Source organism: Poecile atricapillus, chromosome 5 (assembly GCF_030490865.1).
Source record: "Poecile atricapillus isolate bPoeAtr1 chromosome 5, bPoeAtr1.hap1, whole genome shotgun sequence".
NCBI classification, from domain to species: domain Eukaryota; kingdom Metazoa; phylum Chordata; class Aves; order Passeriformes; family Paridae; genus Poecile; species Poecile atricapillus.
In genome coordinates, this window is record NC_081253.1 from 41,301,835 (window position 1) to 41,324,445 (window position 22,611).

The following is a 22,611-nucleotide window of genomic DNA, read 5'->3' on the forward strand; positions in this document are numbered from 1 at the left end:
GAATTCTCTTCCTTTTGTACACATGTAACCTCAGATGTGAATGAATTGTTTTTTCCACACCACCAAGCAATGTCTTGCAGATCCGTCAGGGAAACCCACAAAAAAAGCAATGACTGGGGAAGGAGAGAATGATTTGAGACCACACTGGCTTGCAGCATTGGGCTAGAGAGATCAGAGTGCCTGGGGACATTCACACCTTCCCCTCATGCACCCATCACCCTGAGTATCACATCTGCCTGTACACCAGTGTTAAGCATTTAGCAAGCAAATTAAATCAGCAATTTAATTAGCACAGGGCCAGCAGCAAGCCCACATGTCCTGGTGTGGAGTGGCCTCATCTCCATGGGTCTCTTCCTTCACGCCCAGCTTTGCCTCAGCTGATGGGGCCTGGGAAAGGTCAAGCTCCTGTCTGCAGGCTGGCAGCACAGCAATGCTGAAATGTGCTGGACCACTGAGGTGGCTTTGAGGAGCACCTAGGATGGGGCAAGGAGTTGACTGGCTGTGATCTGGATCCAAAAAGCAGCAGAATGGACTCTCTGCTCACCAGCCTCTGTTGTTCTGGCACCTGTGGGAAAGTGCTGGGGCATGCCAGGGGCTCCCACTGCTGCAAGAGATGGGCCTTGGGGTGGGGACACTGCTGCTTGGGGCCCTGCCAGACTCCCCTGTGCTCTGTCACTGGTGTCTGATCTCTCTGTACCTCGTGGCTGTGCAGATAAAGTCTGTTCTGGTGGCAGCGTCTCATTTTCCGCTCCATGATTTCTTTGTGCTGCTGGTGGCAGCCAGAAGGTGCTGAGGAGAAAAGAGCTGTCCTGGAGCCTCACCCCTGCGTTTGGCTATGTATTAAAAAAAGGCGATTTGCTTCGTGTGGTGCCGATGTTTGTTTTCACCCGAAACCATGTCTCCATTTCCTCCTTAACTGAGCAAGTGCTGGGAAAAGCCTGGCCCGGGCGCTGGGCGTGTGACACTCATGTTGTCACTGTCCCAGCTACTGCAAGCACTCACTGCAGCGACAGTAGCACCCCCAAACTGCCCTGTGGCATTGTGGGGCTCACAGGCAGGATTACACTCAGCACTGACACGCGTGGCTGTTAATATCCGACTATTGAAAATTATTACAGAGATGCCTCTGCTCGAAATAAGGTGTAAACGACACCATATGCCAACGCCAATAGTACGGAGTTTTATTTAACAGTAAACGTGAGGGGGAAGAGGGAAAAGATAGGAGGGTAGAGAGAAAGTGACAGAGAAACAGACTAAGCAGAGAAAAATACCACTACTTTGTAGATTTCCGTGATGTTCCGCTGGTGTCTCGGTGTGCTGCCGAGGTGGTGACTGCAGACTACACCCGTCGAGTGGTGAAGGGAAAGAGTCCGACAAACACCACGTCCATTTGGTTTATATTCTGCTGAGGCTACGTGGGAACATCCCCTGGGGCGGGAAGCTTCACACCGGAGAATGTTGTGGATCACGGGACACTTGGGGACCTTCGACACCTTCTGAGATGTTGCTCCAAGTGAGCACAGTCAAATTAATTATAGCCCATCGGTCGAGAAGGGTACCTTCAGCTTATGTGTGAATGTCCCGTACTTGGGAACGGAGCCTTCACAGCTGAGCCATTCAGTGAGGGAGGACATTGGCATGATAAAGACTTCTCCGCTTAGCAGGATTTGCCTCTTATCAGCCTTTTCCCTTATCTGCAAGCCCTTCTGCACCGGCAGGCTGCTCAGCGCACGGCTGGCAAAGCACTGGCTGGATTGTTCGAGCCCTTAGCACCCACGGTCCAGTCCGTACCTCCCCTTCGCCACCCTCACATCCCCACCCACCCATAGCTCCCTACTCACCGCCACCCACAGCCCTTTCACCTCCTCATTAACCCCCTCCATCAGCCCCCCAATCCCTTCCCAGCTCCATCACACATCAGTCCCCTGCCGCCCTAAATCCCTGTCCATGCCCCATCGCCCCCCTCGCCGGGGGCGTGCCGTTCCCATTCCCGTTCCCATTCCCGCTCCCGTTCCCGCTCCCGTTCCCGCTCTCCCTGAGGGAGCGGCGCTCGGACGCTGCCGGCCCGGCCATGTACGCGGGGCGCAGGCGGAGGAAGCCGGTGCCGCGGGCGTGAGTGAGGGCGAGAGGGCTGAGGGGCCTGGGGAAGGGCTGTGGGGCCCGGGGAAGGGCTGAGGGGAGTCCTCGGTAACGCGGTTGTGGCCGGCAGGACGCGGCCGGGCCCGGCCGAAGGCGGCGGCTCCAACCCGTCCAAGCGGCACCGGGAGCGGCTGAACCGGGAGCTGGAGCGGCTGGCGGGGCTGCTGCCCTTCCCGCCCGACGTGGTGGCCGGGCTGGACAAGCTGTCGGTGCTCCGCCTCAGCGCCGGCTTCCTGCGAGCCAGGAGCGTCTTGGGCGGTAAGGGATGGTCCCAGCGCTTCCCCCTGCTCGCAATCCCTGCCTGGAATTCCTGGCCCCCTCCTCCCTCAGCACTGCCTCCTCCTGCGGCTGTGTGCCCCCCTCCGGGCTGTGACACCCCTCGGCAATTCCTCTCCCCCCTTCTCTCCAAAATATTTAGTGCGTTTGTTTTCCTCCACAGCGTATTTTTGTTTTAGTATTTTAGAGCTTAGAATTTGTAGCGGTTTGTTTGTTTGTTTGTTTCCTTCCCCATAGTTTTACGGGGGTTCCCTCATCAAAAACTTGTCTTCTTTCCCTTCCAGAACGGTGCTTTTTCCCCCCTGGAATTTCCTCCGCTTTCAGGAATTTCGCATCGATACCTCCTCGAATTTTGTGGGGGTTTTTTTTCACCCCCTCGCACTTTGTGTTTCCCTCCTTGAATTTTGACGGATTTTCCCCCACTTGAATTATGGGATTTCCCTCTCCCCCTCGAATTTTGCTGCTTTGGTTTTTATTTTCCCCCTCGAATTTTGGGTTTAGTTTCTCCTCCCGCCCTCCCACCCTAATTTTATTTTTCCAGCTCAAATTCTGGTGCGTTTTACCCCCTCGGATTTTGTGTCTTTCCTGTCTTTATGCCACTGGAATTTTGCCGTGCCCCCCTAGAATTTTGCTTCCCCCTCCCCCTGAATATTTTGTTCTTCACCTGCCCTAAAATTTCATCTTTTTACCCCTCAGAATTCTGGTTTCTTTCCCCTAGAATTGCTTTTTCCCCTTTCTAGCCCCCATTTCCTCGCTGTGCCATCTCCAGCTGCCAGGCTGGTACTGCGTCCGGCGCTGCCGTGGGATCGGAGGGATCTGGAGAGATCTGATTCTGTTTGCGGGCTCAGCTGAAGTAGAAAATTCTGTTTTATGCCAGAGGGTGAGCCAGAGCCTTGTGCATCCCAGTTGGGGAGTTTCTCCATGGAAGGGACTTTTTTCCTTCTGTTACGGTAGACTCGCTGTGCTGGCAGTGAGCAATAATTCCCTGTGATGCACTTAGAGCTGATATGGGAGCCTTTTATTTCTGGGAATCTTTTAATTTTGGGAGCCATTCCACCACACTGTAATTGTGATTACAAGGATCCCTCAGGAGGGCATTGAGGCATCCCTGGAGTTTCCTGGTGGAGTAGCAGTGGCTTGAAAATGCTGCGTTTTCAGGCCACAGAAACTTCACAATTTCTCACTGAATATATTCAGTGATTTCTTTTTAATTTTTTTCCCCCCTTTTCCACTCTTTTAACCTCGCTTAAAGGATTGGCAAGTGGGTGAGTTGGGAGAGTTGTTTGCCTTGCCACTCCAGGTATGAGGAAATTTACTGTTCTGAGATAGTCTCAGTTTTTTTGGGTCGTCCCCTGATCGCCCCCTCCCCCCCCCGACTCCATCATTCCGACTGGTTTAATTCCATAGCACCGATTTCCCATTTGTCCAAGGCTGTAGGATGGATAGACTTTGAGGCAGGTGTGGCAGGGAAAGAAGAAAGTTTCAGCCTTTCAGATGCAAGTAGCTTAATAACAATTAAATAGAATCCTTAACTCTGGGCAAGCTTATCAACAAAATAATTGATTTTAAGTGACTTTATTTAGTTATTTATCTATCCACCCTGTTTGGGTGCTCCCTGAAAGAAGATTGTGGGAAAGCAAGGACAAAACCTGGGATGTGGTGCCATGGATTGTGAGGAGAAACATCTGGAGCAGGTCTCAGGTGTTGTCCACAATTGCTGACAGCAATTCACCCAGCAGGTTTATGCCAGCCCATTCCCTGCCAGAATAAATAAATAATTATTGATTTATTAATTATTAATCAATTTTAATGTTACTTCACCATCTCGGTTTACACATAGCTGATATGTGGGGAAGTTTGTATGGGCTTAAAGGTCTTTTATTTTTACAAGGATGCATTTTTCCTGGGGGCATGAGGATTTTTATTCTTTATATAGCCCCAAGGGAAGCTGTCCCTGCTGCCTCTCTGCCTGCAGTTCAGTGACAGGAATCAGAGGATTTAAGGCTGCTCAGTGTTCTGTTGTTTAATCTTTGGAGTGGTTTAGACATCATCAAGCACTGCCTTTGCAGGGTCATTTACCCAACAACAGGGTTATTTACCCAAACAAACCCTTCCTTGGGCTAGGTTGGTAGCTTTCTGCAGAGCTTTGGGAGAGCGGAGGACAAGAGCATCCTGTGTGTGTTTGTGGACTGATTCCACTCAAATCTCTCCAGTTTAACAAAGCAGGAAGCAGCTCGTGCCAGGTGTGTTCAGCAGCTCTGGGAGAGGAGGGATCACAGCCAAGGTCCCCTCCTGATCCACGGCAGGTGGAAGAGGCTCCCTTTGTGATGGGACAGCACTGCTGTCCTCTGTGGGATTCCCAGGTGCCTTTCCCTTTCCCCGTTGCGTGACTTTGCAATCCCAAGTTCACACAAGTGTTTGCTTACCATGGAAGAGGCGAGTTTAGGAGGGGAGCAGGATGATGGGAGGGATGGCAACATTGAGAGAGGTGTCCTGCCAGGGGGTAGGATATCCAGCCCATCCAACATCCATCCTGCTGGAGAAGCAGCACTGACCAGAACCCAGTACCTGCAGCAGATAGGAAAAAAGAGGCTGAGGTTGGCTTCCAAGCTGAGGCTCCCATCCAAACATCAGTGCCAGCTGATTTAAAGGCTTGTACCTCCTCCTTTCCCATCCAAGTCTCTTCCCCTACAACAGTCCTCTCAAATGCCTTATTTCTTATCCACCTTGGTGAGCAAATACTTCTAATTCTTATTCACTGCCCTGACCTTCCTCCCTGCCGTGCTGGAGGCTATTTCAGCTCATGGGGTTCGCTAGAGGTGGGACTGTGCTGCAGGGCACCTCCTTGTCCCTGTGCCACCACCCTGGGGGTGCCCAGCGTGTCACACCAGCTGTGTGCCAGCAGCTTATCCCGGTGGTGCCTGCGGGGCTGCTCCCCTCTAATCCCTCCCTGTTACGCCCCTTGGAGCAAAGGCCCAGCAAATACTGCTGGCTGGGGAGGAGGAGTCCCTGTCTCTTCTGCCTTCCTCACCTCCTGGAAAGGGGGAGAGAAGGAAAGATGCTCCAGGGGAAAGTTTGGTGGCTTGCTCTGTGTGAGGATTTCTTACTAAAAAAAAGAAGATGCCTCAAAGGCACCTTGTCATGTGGCTGTTGGGTGCCATCTGTGTAGCTTGGGCCACTTACACCCCTGGTGGCAGTCAACTGGCAGATGTCACAACAGCCAAGGGCTCACTTTGGAGAAGTGTCTCTCGCTGTTTGCTCCTGCAGCACTCTGGGGAGGTCATCTGAGCTGTGCTTCCCATCCTACAGCAAGCCTGGCCCTTCCTGCTGTGTGAGTGTAGCCCCTGCTGGGCACTCACTTTACCCGAGGGGCCAGCTGGGTGTCCCCAGGACCCCCTATGCCTGTCATAGGCACCTGATGTTCAGTGACCTGCGGGATTACTCTTGATACTCTCAGTCAAGTCTGGGGTTTATGAGCTATGGGAAGAGCAGTAGGAAGAGGTCAGTCTGTGGTGGCAGGAGCTGGATGTTTGAACCCCATAGCAATGGGCTAACCTTGAAGTGAGGATCCTCAGAGATGCAGATGCACCTCTGCCTGTGTGCAGCATCTTGCCTGGCTCCCTGGCTGGGAGGAGAGGGGGAAACACCCTGGCATGTGTTGTGGCCTTAGAAACTTTTGGTGCCAGAGGGGCTTGTTGGCTGCACAGTCTGTGGCTGTGGGTCAGAGAGTTGTTCTGGGCTCTGCATGCTTAAGGTCATGTATCCAGAACTCAAGCAGTTTTTCTCTCCCATGTATCTTTTAAAGATAACACTCTTGTGGATGTTGGGGGCTTGGAGATTTTATCACTGTCCCCTTTAAATCGTTGGGGGCTGCTGTAGGATCAGTGTGCTGACTCGGGGCTGAGCCTCACCCTTTGAACTGTGATATGAGCCCAGGTTGTTATTGCTGGAGCTGTGGTGGCCCAAAAAGTGCCTGACCTGCCATCGGGTCAGTCTGGAAAAGTGCTTTTAATTATATAATTATTGTAGACTATATAACTGTGCCCCTGAAACCCCTGCTTAGGGGTGAGGGCTTGAGACAGGGTGCATGGGACTAATGCTGCTCATCTCTTCACTTGTGTGCCCTCCCTCCTGAGCTGTTTGTCAAGCACTGCAGAGAGCTGTAGCAGTGAAGCCTAAGGGCTGGTTTAAGAAAAACAAAGCCTGGTCCTTCGAGCACTGTTGTTCTCTTTATTGCCTAGGTAATGAGCTGACCTTGGAGGAGCAATTTAAAGTGGAGAAGTCTTGTGGCATTCCTTATGTAGGCAGTTTTTCTGCTGCGTGCTTTCCTTGCCAGGTGTTTTTCCCTGGCTCTCTGGAGACCAGCTGATGGAATGCTGCTGGAGCTCTCTGGGGCTCCTGGGGGCTGCTTATGAGCAACTGGGCTGTCTCAGGGCTCCTGCAAACGGGAGCAGGGTGGGAAGAAATTCCAGGCTGAGGCTTTGGGCTGGGATGATCCTTCCAGATCTAGTGGAAGGTGTCCCTGTCCACAGTAGGGGAGTGGAGCCAGGTTGTGTTTAAGGCCCCTTGCAACCCAAACCATTCTGTGATGGACACTAAAGCTCCTGAGGGAGTTTTCCAACAGTTGATGATGCTGCAGGAAGAAGGAAAATCTGGCAGGTCCTTGTGTCTTTGTCCTTATTTAAACTCCTGCACATGCTTCTCCCTTTGAGACCCAAGTGACACAACCAAAAGCTACACGTAGTCAAGGCTGCCTTGCTTCTAAAAGTGCAGGGAGATCTTTTAAGAGGCCATCCATTATTAACCACAAGTGTTCTTGGAAAGTAGGATATCCACACCATTCAGGCAGGGATAAATAATTCATCTGTTTAATGAAATTTTTGCCAACAGGGAGCTGTGGCAGGTATGAAGTTAAGTAAAACTCTGGTATCCATTATGATTTAACAAATGGGAGGTCAGGAAGTATTTGCCAGTGGCTGGAAAATGGGCTTTGAACAGCACTGATGAGAACCCAAGTGATGGTTCAGCAAGGCAGGGAGAAGACGGCTCTGTGGCTTGGTCTCAGCAAATCTGTCTCCACTTCCCTCATCATTTATATGATGTTTTCTGAATTTCCAATATTTTCTCTCTTACTGGCAATGAAATGTAGAAAAAAAGCAATGTTGAGGGGTTACTTTATGTGAGGGGGCTGTACCAAGCAGCAGAGTTGCAGGTCCCTCTGCCAGTGAGCAAGGAGAAGCTGGAGAAGTGGATGAGAAAGGGAGATCTGGAGATCCACTCGTGGGAGTAGAGACTTTACCATGAAGTAAGACCAGCTCTTCAGGGGATTGGCACAAATGACTGAAAGAGGTGGATAAAAGGCAGTTTTGTGAAGAAGTCAATCAATCCTTCCCCCAGAGTGGCTGGTACATGCTGGGGTGTTTGGCAGAAAGCTTGTAGGGAACACCATTACCAAAATCCTCCTCTCTCCCCTCTCCACGACTTGCTCAGACTAACAGTGGCCATGCAGGTGGCCCAGCCCTCTCCTGCAGCTCTTGAAGAGTCAAGAAGCAGTTTGGTTTCCTTCTCCTTCATCAACACCTGGAGCAGGTTTGGGATCGAGTTGTTTTAACTTATCTCCTTTGCAGTCAGTGGTTGGTGGAAACCCTGCTCTCACCAGGAGCTTTTGCTGTGTGTAGGGAAGGGGGCTGGGAGATATCCTCTCAAAAATGTTAATTCCTGCTTGGTGGTGCAGAGATTTTCCAGGTCTGCAAAGCTCTGTCAGGTTCAGGAGTTCACTGGCAAACCTGGTAGGCAGCGAGGTGTCCCTGCAGCACCATGTGAAACAGATTTCCAGGCTGGGAAGCACTTGGAGATGGAGGGAGGAAACCCAGCCCTGGTGGCCCCTCCTGCTCTCCTAGTGACAGCACGGGGCCAGACAGCAGAGAGCTGGTGAGCACCGCATGTGAGGATGACTGCAGGGCAGGGAGCATCCTCCTCTTGTGAGGAGGCAGGCGTGGGCTGGGAGCTCGTTCCCTGAGATGGAGATTTTCTTACTCGCAGCTAAAAGGCTGTTTGTGACCAAATAGCCTGCAGGTCCTGGCAGAAGCTGTTTCTTGGAAGAAATAGCAGGAAAGTTGTGCAAGCCTCACTACTTTCAGGTGACCAGCTTCGCCCTCCAGCAACAAAGGTGACACCAGTGGCCTGAGGGAGGGAGCCCAGAAAAAGCCACTTCTCTCCTTTTTATTCCCATCTTTTTTCCTGCAAGTGCCTGTCCCCCCTTAAGCAGCGAGGACAAAGGCTGCACCTGGTTTTGTGCCCTAGGTGAAGGAGAGTGCTGTGTCTGGAGCGTATACCACCTTTCCTGGTGCCCAGCTCTGGCCAGGATACACACAGCAGGGAGGATGCCGTGGTTCCCTGGCTCATTCTGCTCCATCAGCCTGATGTGCTGTGACAGTTCTGCTGAATTGCTGACCCCAGGGGCTGCACAGGGTTATTTATGGACACACAAAGCTGGGGGACACCGGGCAGGATGCCAGCCTGGCATGGCCACAGCCAAGAGCCTGTCTTCTTTGGGGGTCCTTGGGTGACTCGGGCAGAAAAGGTGCTCTTTGAAGTTAGTGGGGAAACCTCCATGGAAATTCTGGTTTATCTCTCACACACTGGTGGCTGGATCCTGTTTGGTGGCAGACATCCCCACAGAGGACAGTGGGCTGTCCTCTGCTGTTACTGTGTCTCCTCTGGGCTCACAGCCCAGATGATGATAGCAAAGCCTCTTTTTAGGCAGTGCTTGGGATCGAGAGTTCTGTGTGCAGGTGCGACATCAGACCATTAAGCCAGGGCCCTGAGCAGACGGCAGCACCTTTAGATGTACTCCTGTCAGCCAGGTTTATTTTTATCTCTCACCTCCAGCACAGCGAGCTGGGAGCTCGCAGAGGAGATCTGGAGTCCTTTAATAATTCATAGCTCCTGCATTTTTTTCCCAGTGATCAGAAAAGTGAGTTGCTGGAAGGGCACTGGCACAAACCTCCATCCACACCCCAGGGCCCCGCCTGGGTGTTGTGGCCTCTCTCATGCTGTTCTGCCCGGTGGCCTGGCCCTCTCCAAGGTTTTGTGCAGGCTCCAGTCTGGACAGGGGATCCCGGGTGGGCCTTCAGGGTGGCGAAGAGTGAGGCCACAGCAGCCTGTGCGTGTTCACCCCAGCTGGCTGGGGCCTGACGCACAGTGCTACAAGCATCTGCTGTAACCTCAGTCCTGGTGTCAGCCCACCCCTGGCCAGCTCCTAAAATAGTCTGGGCAGGCTGAGCTCGGGGAATTCCCCAGAGCTCCCAGAAGCAGCGGGATTGCTGCTGTATCACGTGTTTTTCTCTCGTATTAGAACTGGGGTGGACTCTGCCTTTGGTTATGGAGCAAAGTCGATCTTTGGGATGGTCCTGTGCCTGGTGAAAGAACTTTGTCCCCAAAGCCTGACTCTGGAACAGCTGCTTTCTGTAGTATCTGAGATCCTTCAGGATGTGCTCCATGGAGATGGAGGAGCTGAGTTTCAGCAGCTGCTTTGGCAAAGCACGGGGATAGCAGAGTCTGTTGCAGAGCCTGGCTTTGTTAACGTGCTGATGGCTGTTGCCTTCTGACCCGCTGTCCAGTTGCTTTCAGAGTCCACTTGATGCTCCCATTGCCTCTGAGCCTGGCAGCCCTGCAGTCCAGGAGCTGGGAAAGGCAGATCCAAGAGAGCTCTTGCTCTCTTCTGTGCGCTGGCAGGCCACAGTGGTGCTGCAGCTGGTGTTTTGCACCTTTGCTCCAGATCCCAGTGGGAGCAACTGGTTTACCAGCGGCCAAATGCTGTCCTCTGTCCTTGTGGTGCTGGCAAGAGGCTTCCCAGCTTTCTTGTGAGCTCCTCTGTTCTCTGGATAGGCCTGTCATGCACAGACTGGTTGTCATCTTACCCTTTAATTACTATCCACACCAAAGTATCCCCAGGAATCGTTCTCTTGGGGAGTGCAGAGCAAAATTTACAGGCACATCCTTCAGTTCAGCTGAATGACAGATTCCCTCATGTGTTTGGATCGTGCACTGACCGCTGTTAGATCTCGGGTGTCTGTGTCTGGGTCCATGTGTTTTCTGTGTTGTTTTTCTCCCACTGTGAGCTGTGGCTTGCCTTAATTTGGTTGAGTAAACCCACTGTGTTGCTGAACTGTAACGAGATATCATTGACTGAACTGTATCCTTCAAAATGGCTCATTCCTGATCCTGGGATTTGCTGCAATGCCCCCTGTGTAGGGCAGACTGCTGCTGCTAGCCAGCATCTGTCAGGTGGTCAGGAAGGCCATGGAGTGGCCACAAGGCCAGGGCAGTGACTGTCCCCTGTGTTGGGCATTACTGAGGCCACACCTTGAATCCTCTGTTCAGTTTTGGCCCCTCACAAACAAGAAAGACACTGAGGGGCCGGAGTGCGTCCAATGAAGGGAACAGAGCTGGGGAAGGGTCTGGAGCACAAATCTGATGAGGAACAGCTGAGGGAGCTGGGAAAGGGAGTTAGCCTGAAGAGAAGGAGGCTCAGAGGGGACCTTCTTGTTCTCCACAACTCCCTGACAGGAGGGTGCTTGGCTCTGCCTCCAGGGACCAAGGGCCAGGACAAGAGGAAATGACTTCAAGATGTGCCAGGGTCGGTTTAGTTTGGGTATTGGGAAAAATTTCATCACAAAAGAAGTCAGGCATTAGACCAGGCTGCCCAGGGCAGTGGTGGATTCACTGCCTTGGAAAGTGTTCAGAAGACCTGTGGATGTGGCAGCTGGGAACATGGTTTGGTGGTGGTGGTCTTGGCAGTGCTGGGGAATGGTTGAGCTCTATGATCTTGGTGGTCTTCTCCAACTTTAAGGATTCCATAATTCAGTGACTCTGATGCCTACCTGCTTTAAGGATCCCTGGTTTTAACAGTTTTTTTTCATGTTATTAAAAGTTGGGCAAAGAAGTGGGGGAAAAAAACACTAGACTGAAACAGCTGAGGGTGTTTGAGGGGTGGGGAAACATGCCCTTAAAGTCAACGCTTGTGAGGGGCGAAGCAAAAGGCTGTGACTGTGTGGTGGCTTCCCCTGTGCTACTGTCCAGCTTTACAGCACTCCAGCTTTTGTGGCCGTGTGTTTCTGCAGCACTGGTGTCCCTTCCCTTTCCTTGGTGCAGTTGCTCTGAAGAATCCTGGTGCCAAAGAAGCCCAGATGGATGCAGCCTGTGGCATTGGACCGGCTCCAGGCTCAGCAGCGGTTCCAGAGGGTGAGCTGCTCCTACAGGTTAGTGCTCCACACAAATGCCTTCATGGGATCTTCCTCTTGTCCCTCTTCCATCTCCTTTGAGTTTTACCCTGAAACCAGGCTGTTCTTTCCCAGATGGCAGGTGATTTGTGATTTCTTGTGGTGTAGCTCACTGTGTTTCTCACTGGGCAAAGATTTGAGACCTCCAAAATTCCCTGGGGCAGAAATTGTGTTGCTTCTTCCCTGCTTTTCCCATTATTCCTGGAAAAAAATGCCATCTGTAAATAGTCTATATGTAGGGAACATCTTGCTGGATTTCCAGGCATGGAGATTGATCTTTTCTTCTTCTCCACCCACATGTGTAAATGTGCCAGAGGTGTAATGAACCAAACTGAGCAAAGTGTTTGAGTTTTCAACATGGGCACACTGATCCTGACTTGAGTATATTGGTCAAATGCTGGTGAAAACAGGGAAGAAAACATTGTGGCTGTCTCCCCTGCTTTTGAGGAGGTGATGTGTGACACTGAGGACACAGCTAGCTGCTGATGGGCCATGTGCTCATCCCTTAAACACAGGATAGGTGGTTGTATCCCAGGAGCTGTTTTTCCTGTGTTGTCTCCTTTGGTGATGCTGGAGATGAGGCTGGTGATGCTGCAGCTGTCATGGTTTGTTCAGAGCTGCCAGGAGGGCACCTTCTGTCCCCAAACTGTGCGCAGTGAATGGGAAGAGGTCAGGCTCTGGCAGCACGAGGTCCTGCAAGGACACGTCTGCCATCCCCTGCCTGGCACCCGGGCACAGGTGATGGCACTGTCCCCTGCCTGCCTAGCACCCGGGCACAGGCGGTGGCACTGTCCCCTGCCTGCCTGGCACCCGGGCACAGGCGGTGGCACTGTCCCCTGCCTGCCTGGCACCCGGGCACAGGTGGTGGCACTGAACCCTGCCTGCCTAGCACCCGGGCACAGGCGGTGGCACTGTACCCTGCCTGCCTGGCTGTCCTCCAGAATGGGCTGAGTGTGCTGGGCAGCTCCCAGCGCTCCGTCTGAGCGCTCACTCAGCACAACGTGTAATTACTGTCCTGCCTGAGAGCTGAGGATCTCTGTGTCTGGTGGGAGAGGCACTAAAGCCAGCCTGGTTAATAAGCAGAAACCTGTGGGTTTTCCCTCAGGATACAACAGAACTGCTCAGCAGGACTTGCTGGGGGTTGAAGTCCTGCTCATCAGCTCCTCCCACAGGTACCATCCTTTTAGAGGTACCAAACTGGGCCTGAAAAGCTGGTTCAGCTCTCTCAGAGTCTGTGTGAGCCTGGATGTGGCAGGAGCTCAGAGGTCTGTCTCAGTGCCTCCAAGGAAACATTCCTCCATACTTACAAACATACTTCCACCTGGTCTGTCGCCTCTGATGGGCAAACTTCCTTTGTCTCTTGGGTTGCTCTGGTTCTTCCCCTTTCCTTCTCTGAAGCTGCTCAAAGGGTTAAAGTGAATTTGGCTGCACTAATTAACCTCTGCAGCAGATTCCCACACACTGAGATCAACCCCAGTAAATAGAGAGGGTGTTTGTGCCTGAAATAAAGGGGAGGAGAGGGGGGAGAAACTCTGACCTGGACAATGAAACAGGAGTTGGCAGCAACAATAGCTGGACTTGGCTGAGACTACACGCCAGGCCCTAATTAATGCCGATGTCTGTACATTATGAAGGGGGGGAAGCAGGTCAGGGCCGGCCACTGTGGCTTTCCTGCCAGGTTAGTGGTACAGGATGATTTTGGCTCTGAAAAGCCACAACTGCAGGAGCCCTGCCTTCCAAAGTGGTCCTGCTTTGTGCTGCCAGAGTGTCCCCTTGGGGATCTGTTGTCCTTAGGGAGGGATGGCCATGTGGTGGTGCCAGGGCAGTGAGAGCTCTTCAGCTTCTGGGAAAATAAACCAATGGTTTTCATGGGATTTCACTGCCTTTGCTCTTGGGCAGTATCACGGACTTGAAGGTGTCTGCTGGGTGATTCTGGGGATTCTCAGAGTTGGAGACACTGAGCCAGAGAGTGGTATCTGCCAGCTGGGCTCAGGGAGTATTGCTGTGGGGCTGCTCTTAGCCCTGGCAGGGGGGTGACAAGGTCTCCAAAGCCCTGGGCTCTGTGCCACAGAGGCTTGCAAGGGTTGGTGCTGTGCCTGCAGCACTTGAGGGTGCTTCCCTGATCCTGCCAGTGCCTGTGTCAGCAATGTTCTGCCTGGGGGCTCCTTCCTGCTGCCAGAGAGCAGGGATGGAAAGCCAGGGCTCCTGGAAAGGAGCTGCACTCCCAAACTGTTAGGGAAGCTCCTCTGCTCCTTCTAGTCTTCTCCAGGTGTAAAGGACACTGTCAGCCAGCACCCTGGTCCCTTCTCATGTGTCCTGTCCTGCCAGCTGTGGGGTTTTTAGCTCAGGGAAAACAACCAAATTACTTCCCAGATTTTTTGAACTGAGCAATGAGTCCCTCTTCAGTAAGACAGAGGCTCAGATCATCTCAGCCTGTTCCTGCCAGGAAGCCCAGTGCTCCCTTGAATATTGACTTTGCAATCCTGGAGCTTGAGGAGAGGATGTAAGGGCCAGCAAATTGTGCAATGTCTTAAGTGTGTAACATTAAAAATGCAATGGAAACTTCAGATTGATGGCTGCATTTGCTCTTCTGTGTGGGGAGGGCTTGGGGCTTCAAACCCACACAGGCACAGCAGCTTTGGGTATTGATTTTGTGAAAACAGAGTACAGCATTCAGCCCTAAGGGGTGTGGGGTGTGCATGAGCCAGGTAGCGTTCCAGAGGAAGTGATCTTGGAGGTGGAGATCTTAGAGGGATTTCCAGCCTAAATAATTCTGGGATGTATTGGCTGAATGGAAAAGGTGCTCTGGGGTCACCCAGGGATTCTGTGGTTTTCCCTCAAGTTCAGGCACCAGACTCAGCCTGAATCCTCTGCTAAGAAGAAATTGGCTTTTCAGAAATCAGATTGTTTTTGCTGCAATTTTAAATCCGATCCCTTATGCTTTAGCTTGTGGCTTTTCCATTTCCACTGGTTAAGGCCCTTTCAGCACTGGCCACCTTGAGGAGGGAGCGGGCAGTGAAGACAGCACCTTCCTTGGCCTTGCTCCTTATCCATGGACAGTCCAGGTACACCATGATCCTTCTCCAGACCACTTCTCTGGAACTTAGGATGGCCAAACACGGCTGCCAAGGCCCTCAAGACTGTTGGAAAGGCTCATTTCCACCAGAATGGACCAGTTCCTTATGGTGTCCACTTTCATCCTGCAAGCAGTTCAGAGGTGTTTATCTGCTCCCTGCACGGGATGAGGATAAATGTCTGAAGCTAAGTCTGAGTGAATGCTCCCAGGATGGAAGCACAGTTTTCCATCAGTCTGGATTAGGATATTCTCGGGCAGGAATGTGAAAGAGCCATCTCTGGTGGTTCAGCTGCCTGCTAGCCAGGCTTTGGGTGACCAGTGTCCTGGTCACTGTGAAAAGTGATGTGACTGTGGCCTGATCTCCTCTCTCCTACAGGCTCTCAATGGCTTTGTGCTGGTGGTGACAGCAGAAGGGCTGATATTTTACTCCTCACATACAATCCAGGACTACCTGGGATTTCATCAGGTTGGTGGGACTCTGACTTGCTGTGGAGCGTTGAATTTCCTTGGTGGTGGAGAATAGCCCCAAGTTCCCTGCAGGGAGGAGGCTCCACAGGGATCACAGGGTCTCAGGGAGCTGTTGGGGCTTTTCCTTGGTCTTGGGAATTTGGAGTCTGTATTGCCAGACGTGGTCACTGGTAGGTGACAAGGGACTTCATCAACCCGTAAATACTTTCTACCAGCCATGTCCATGGGCTTTCATAGGGTTCATGGCCATGGTGAGATGTCCTGGGTTCCTTGCCTGTTTGCCTAGGGCACCCACTCAAATCCTGGTAAATCCCACAAGGCTCCAACACTTTGGGCACCCAGGTAACCTGGAGAGCACTAGATTTACAGGGAAGTGGGGCTTACTTCAGCTACTGTGGTTTGGTGTCACCCACACAGAGCTGGCTGTCCCCAGCAGCTGGGGTAGATGAGACCTGTCCACCTGGACACTGGGAGAAGGTCCCAGGGCATTGTTCTCTTGGGAATAGTCTAGGGATGGGGTGGCCTTGCTGCTGTTTTGTTTCCAAATTCATGTTTTCATCTCATTTCATAAGTCAGCACTAGGATTTTGAGTTATGGGGATGTCAGAGAGAATCTGTGTTTGCTCTTTAGGCTTCTGCAGGGGGAGAAAGTCAGGCCAAACATGGGCAAGGGGTTCTTAAAGCCAGATGTGTTGTCTGTTTCTGCCAACATCAGGGAAAGTTTCCAACCTCATTTAACCAGGGACCCATTTGAGCACCAGGGAAGCTGGGTAAGATAAAACCAGTGGGGCCATGATGGGCTGTTCCCAGGTGGGACATAAAAACTGGCACTGGGGATGCAGAGCTCACAGGTGGCGTGTCCCCTCTAGACAGATGTCATGCACCAGAGCGTCTTCGAGCTGATCCACACCGAGGACCAGCCAGAGTTCAGGCGCAACCTCCACTGGTCTGTGGACCCACCAGTCACTCCCAAGGGTGAAGCTCCTCCAGCAGGTGAAGGCAGGCTGCCATCCTGCATGGCACGAGCTGTGTGGCTCCCCAGGGGTGCTGGGAGCCCAGCTCGCTGTCACCACCTGCACCCATGTGGCTCAGGCCACAGCTTCACCCAGATGTTGTGGCTTTCCCTGAGTTCCTGTGCTCTGCAAACTGCTGCAGTGCCCAGTGCTGGGGACCTCCAGCCCTCGCTGGGGTGAATCCTTGCTTGATCCTTTCTGAGTCCCTCTCTTCCACAGTGGGGAAGAGTCTTGACTCTTCTGCTGCCATCTACAAGCCAGATCAGCTGCCCCCAGAAAACTCTTCCTTCCTGGAGAGGAGCTTTGTGTGCCGCTTTCGCTGCCTCCTGGATAATTCCTCCGGCTTCCTGGTGAGTACAGACCCTCCCCAGCCAGAGAGGGGCAGGCTTACCACAGAGGTTCATACCACCTCTGAAACCACCCCATGGAAAGATCCCGTGCTCCCTTCTGCCATGTGCAGCACCTGTCTCAGCAAGAGACTTGCCCTGTTTTTCCTAGGTTTGGCCTGTACCTACAGCCTTTCCCTGTGAGTTTTGTTCCTCTCCTCAGAAATGCTGAATCTTGAACAAACGTGCTTTTCCCACTGTGCTTTGCTTGGTTTTTCTGTTAAAAGCATGTCTTAAGATCGAGTAGGTGATGGTCATCATCCCTCTTCCTCTCTGCACTGGAGAGCACAGGGTCCCCAGGGAAGCTGTGGCTGCCCCTGGATCCCTGGAAGTGTCCAAGGCCAGGCTGGACATTGGAGCTTGGAGCAATCTGGGACAGTGGAAGGTTGTCCCTACCCATGGCAGAGGGATTGGTCCTTAAGGTCATTCCAAACCTAAACCATGCTGTGTTTCGATGATTCTATTTACACCAACAATGCAGACAGATGTCTTGCTTTCCCTGCAGCTCTCTTCCTTCTCACTTCTCTGCATGACACTGAGATTTTTTTTTTCTTCCCAGCCATTAAACCTTCAAGGCAGGCTGAAATTCCTTCAAGGGCAGAACAAAAGGTCTGAAGATGGCTCTGCCCTGGCCCCCCAGCTTGCTCTGTTCGCCATCTCCACACCCCTGCAGCCCCCATCCATCCTGCAGGTCCGAACCAAGAACATGATCTTCAGGACCAAGCACAAGCTGGACTTCACCCCCTTGGCGTGTGATGCCAAGTAAGTAGCAGAGCTTCCAGTGCTCCATTCCCAACATCCCACCCCAGCCCTGCCTGTGAGTTGGGTGTGCTCTGCGTCTCTCACAGGGGGAAGATCGTCCTGGGTTACACCGAGGCAGAGCTGCGGATGTGTGGTACCGGGTACCAGTTTGTCCACACTGCTGACACGCTGTACTGTGCTGAGAACCATGTCAGGAGTAAGAGTCCCCTCCCTGGTCACCAGTGCTGATGAGTGAGCTGGGAGTGGGGCAGATACGTTGGTACACGATGCTTTGCTGTGCTGCTCCTGTCAGGTGCTTGGGGTGGAGCATAGTGAGGGTTGTTGAGTTGCTCAGTGTCCCCTGTGCCTGCCAGCCATGCTTCCAGCTGGAAAGGGCAGTGTGCCATGGTGACAGCCCTCGTGTTTCCTCCCGCAGTGATGAAGACGGGGGAGAGCGGCCTGACGGTGTTCCGGCTGCTGACCAAGGACAACCGCTGGAAGTGGGTGCAGGCCAACGCACGGCTCGTCTACAAGAATGGCAAACCCGAATACATTGTGGTCACACAGAGACCCCTTGTGTACGTGCTGGGGCTGGCATGGGCACAGCCTGGCTTTTCCCATGGCTCTGGGATGTCCTGAGCAGGGCAGGATGTTGGGTTTGTCATTGCTGCTTGTGCCTTTTAAAGGAGCAGCCATGGGATTCTGTTCTTGCTGCTCTTGCTGCTGTTCAGCCACATCCCTGCCTGCAAGGCCACCCCTCAGCCGGGGGGTGATGCTTGATTATGCTGCAGATGTTTGGGTTTTGTGTGTGTGTATTTGTGTGACTGGATGCCGGCTGTAGCAAAGGGGCTTTGGCTTGTGGAGATCACAGTTGCCTGTTACAGAAGTACTTGTGGGGTGGGTTTATGCAGTCAGCCACAGTGTTCTCTTCCTGGCCTGCAGAGATGAAGAAGGAGGAGAGCACCTTCGGAAGCGGTCCATGCATCTTCCCTTTACCTTTGCTACAGGAGAGGCACTTCTATACCAAAGCTCTCACTCTCTCCCAGGCTTCCCCGACCTTTTCCAGAGCAAAGGGAAGCCCAGCAAGTCCAAGAAGCCCTCCTGCAGCCATGTAGGGCACTCCCAGAAGAACAGCATTGACCCCAGGTCTCTACTGGGCGCCGTGGTGCGACAGGACAAGGTGGTGTACGCCTCCCACCTAGCTTCCCCTCCCAACCCTTCCTTCAGCAGCACTTTCCAGCTCGGGGGCGAGTCCTTGCCAGGCGCAGGAGGGGATGCCTGGAGTATGGGCACAGCTCCAGTTTCTTCAAGGGGCTGCAGCCTCCAAGAGAAGCTGCTGGATTTGCAGCAGGAGGACTCTCTCTTGGCCACCATGGACTTGCTCTCAATTAAGAGTGACAAGCTCTGTTCAAGCAAGCTCTTCAGTGCTTTGGAGGGCCTGGGCTTGCATGCTGAGGACCTGGAGCTCCTGCTGCTAGATGAGAAAATGGTGATGGTCAGTATGGACCCAGACCAGTCCCTGTCCCTGAACAACAGCCTGGCCGGCAACCAGAATCTCTCCTACGTCCCCAGGCCTCTGGTGGATGAGCATGAGGGAGGGCAGCAGGTCTGTCCCTTGCCAGGCATGCCCCCCAGCCCACAGGGAGGAACTTCTGCATGCCACATGGAGAACAAGGACTCGAGGTGGCACCTGGCACAGGGTGCAGGGCAGCACAGCACTGCCCTGGGCCAGCCCCCTGGCCCACTGTGGGAGCAGCCCCTCAGTGCTGTGGAAGGGCTGCTCCCAGAGCTGGCTGAGCAGGAAGAGCTGCCCAGTGGCTCCCAGTGGAGACCAGCCAGGGAAGAGACTGTGCTCCACTTCCAGCCAGCACAGAGCACCCCATGGGACAGGGCCCCCAGCTCAGCCCCTGGAGCCCACTGCCCACAGGAAATACTCGGGGCCCAGCAGTTGCAGGGAGACTTCCCAGCCGTGCAGCCCCTCCAAGAGGATGCCCATCAGTCTTTCCCCCTGTCCAGCCAGTACCAGGACCATGTGGCACTGCCCAGCCGGCCAAAACACTGCCACTTGTTGCTGAATGGGGTGTGTGGCCACAGCCCCAACTCCTCTCCACTGCCCAGCCCATGGCAGGACTATGTTTGCCCACTGCTGGGCTCTCCAGCTCAGCCTGGCATTCATGGCCTCAGCCAAAACGTGCTCTCCCAGCCCCAGGGCTGTTTGGGCCCTGGGCCTGGTGTACCCCCACAGCACTTGAACCTGAATGGATTATGCAGCATGGAAGCTGCCAGCACTGGAGACTCCTGGGAAGAGTTAGCTCTGTACCCCAGGCTTTTTCCCCCTTCCTACCAGCTTATTTCTGAAAAGCAGCTGAGCCCTGGTCCCTCTGTGCCTCAGCACCCTTTCCCCAGCTCAGCTGCAGGGCAGTTGGGGAGTGTCAGCAGCCCTTTGGAGACTCTGAATTCCTATCAGACACAAGCCCCTGTGCTGAGCCAGGAGGACAGGCACTGGGTAAGGGCCTTGCTCCACTCTGGGGCTCTGTGTTTTCTGTGCTGGGAATCTGCCCAGCCAGTGCTAATAACCCTCTGCAAAGTGCCTCACCACTGTTCTCTGTCTCTCCTAGCCCTGCAGCAGCTGTGGTTTGCCCAGCTCTCCCATGGGACTGCCCCAAGACCACCCCGTGCTAGGGGGAAGCCTGGCACTGCCCTGCCAGCCTCAGCCCCGAGCAGAAGTGCTGCCAGATCCCACTCACGCCTCCAGAGGGGACTTCTGTCTCTAGGAGAGACAGGGATGGACAAAGTAGGACTGTTCCCTGGGGAAGGAGCTGCCTTCAAGCTGCAGATAACAAACCTTCCCCACTGCTGTCCACATCCTGCGGGTGCTACTGATGTTGGTTGCTTTGGGTCACCTGGGGGTTTTTGCTCTTCTCTCAACTTCCCACCATCCTGCTCCCTGTGCTGTTCTTGTCTTGATGTCCCTGGTGTGGGGTGGGACAGCAGCAGGGCTGGAGGACAGATTTCCCAGGGCACTGGAGCAATCTGAGCTGTGATTGCAGGTCAGCCCACAAGTACAACCAAAACTTTGTATTTACATACATGATCCAGCATGGATACCAGCCTCACATGTCCTAAAGAAAGAGACAGAAAATGTTTTCACCTCTGGTATTAAATCTCCTGCCATCCCAGCCAGATATCAGTGGCTGTGGCCATGTTGTACAGATATTGCCTGTTTTTATAAGGAAAATCAGCCCTGTTTTGTGTTCTTGTGTTGCTCTGCTCCTTCCCCACCCCAGCTTTCCCTGTGTCCCAGGTGTTCCCAGTGTCTGGGATCCAGGTTAGAGCTCCTGTAACAAACACCCTGGCTTTTGTGTACTGTACAAGACATGCCCAGGTTGGCTCCTAAGCTGGTTTTCCCTGGGTGCTGGCCTCTCAGGTACCCTCAGACTTCAAGTCTCAAAGTTTTCAGTTAAAAACCAGAAACTTCAGTAAGATAAAGAAAGTAAGTATAACGCTACTATTAAGTAAGTACTGAGAGAGTGATATCTTCCCACAGGAAAAAAAAAAAAAAAACACAGCCCATATGTGTGTATATAATATGAATTGACAGATTTATTTTTATGCCACTCCAGTGGAAGGAAAAAACAACCTCTTACCATCCCAAAGCAGTGTCCAGTGGAATGGGATGAAGAGGTTGTTTGAAAGATCAGAAACACAGCGATTCTTTAAGAAACCTGGCAAAGCTCATCTCTCCTCCTGCTTGCCCAGCTTTGGATTCATGCGGATTCCTATTGGTTTTGTTTCAATAAATGGTTTTGGAGATCTTCCCTGATGTTTCTCTTGCTGGTTGTGTCTCTTCCCAATCTGGAGCAAGTCAGGGTTTGCTGGCTGCAGCACTGGAGCTCAGGCCTTGCCACTGGTTACCTGGGACACAATGGGTCAGGTTGGAAGGGATCCCAAGGAGCACTTGGAGCCCTTGGGATGCACACAGTCCATCTGCCAGCTCCTACTATGAGTGTCTGAAAAGAATGGGGAAATCTGACAGAGAAGGGTGAGTGTATTAAAAAAACATGTACAATATTTATATAATATATATATTATATGTATATAAAGTTGCATGTTGACGTATTGAAATATAAAATGTGTATTTATAAAGTGTCTATATATAGTTTCTAGTATGTAATAGAAAACATTTTTTAAGATAAATGAGCTGATTATTTTCCCCTGCACTGCTGTTTTTTGACCTGGAAACTAGAGAAAACACAGGGTTGTTTTCTCTGAATGCTGAATTTTCCAACATTCCCACCCCTACCTGGTACCTGGTTTTCCTTAGCAAAACAAGGCAGTTTTGTAATGTTTCTGAATTTTTGATGGAGATATGCTGGGAGCATTCGATCTTTTATGGTTTCTGTGTCCTACTCTGCCTCTTCCTCCCTTTTCCTTCAGAGGAATTGGCTCTGGGCAGCACCACCTGCGCTGAGGGGGATGGAGGGATGGCACCAGAGCATCCCTGGGTCTGCAGCTCGGTGACTTCCAACTGAGTCCAAAGTGCTGAGCACAACCTGACCACTGCCAAACTTTCTCCTTGAGCCAGGTCCTGGATGTGTGGTGGTGTTCCATGACCAACTGCCCCAGTGGGTTTTTCCTCTTCCTTGCCACGTGTCTCCACAGCACTATGAGCTTCCCTGCAGCCCAGGTGACCTCAGGAACACTGCAACCCTGCTGGCTGTGTCACCAGGGCTCTGTTTTAGTGAGCACAGTGTGGATTTGTCCAGCACTCTGTCTGTGAGGCCTGTGGAGCACAAGCCATCATTTCTGTGGAGGGAGGTGCCCTCTGCTCCCAAAGCAGACTGGCACATCCATAATTCATGCCCATCCTCATGCCAGCTGCTCCCTGGGCCTTGTGGCATTGATTTTTGACATGCTGGGCTGGCCCAGGGAGCCTGGCTGGAGAAAAAACTTCCTGCTGCAGTAAGGGAGATGCTTCTGTTCATCACCCCAGCATCTGCAGCCTGCTCTGAGCTGTGGTGGTAAGAAAGGGAAGTTGGGCAGCTGTGCTGTTGTGCTCTGGTTTGCACATCTGGAGGTAGCAGAGTCCCATGGGGCATATTGATCCCCAAGAGCTGGATGAGGCCAAGGGAAGAGTATGGGGAGATAGAGAATCATAGAATATCCTGAGTTGGAAGGATCACTTGAAGTCCTGGCCCTGCGAAGGACAGCTCCAAGAATCCCACAGTG

The 22,611-nt window shown here is 52.7% G+C and overlaps 1 protein-coding gene across 1 annotated transcript; it reads left to right on the forward strand.

Moving 5' to 3' along the window:
• The first annotated feature begins 1,901 nt into the window (after positions 1-1,901).
• Positions 1,902-21,514, forward strand: LOC131579788 (aryl hydrocarbon receptor-like). Its single transcript, XM_058840188.1, has 11 exons — positions 1,902-2,112; positions 2,210-2,397; positions 11,572-11,678; positions 15,152-15,241; positions 16,112-16,235; positions 16,475-16,605; positions 17,201-17,403; positions 17,490-17,599; positions 17,819-17,960; positions 18,325-19,888; positions 20,001-21,514. The coding sequence occupies exons 1-11, from the start codon at positions 2,072-2,074 to the stop codon at positions 20,154-20,156; spliced, it is 2,856 nt and encodes a 951-aa protein (XP_058696171.1). The 5' UTR covers positions 1,902-2,071; the 3' UTR covers positions 20,157-21,514.
• The last annotated feature ends 1,097 nt before the right edge of the window (positions 21,515-22,611 follow it).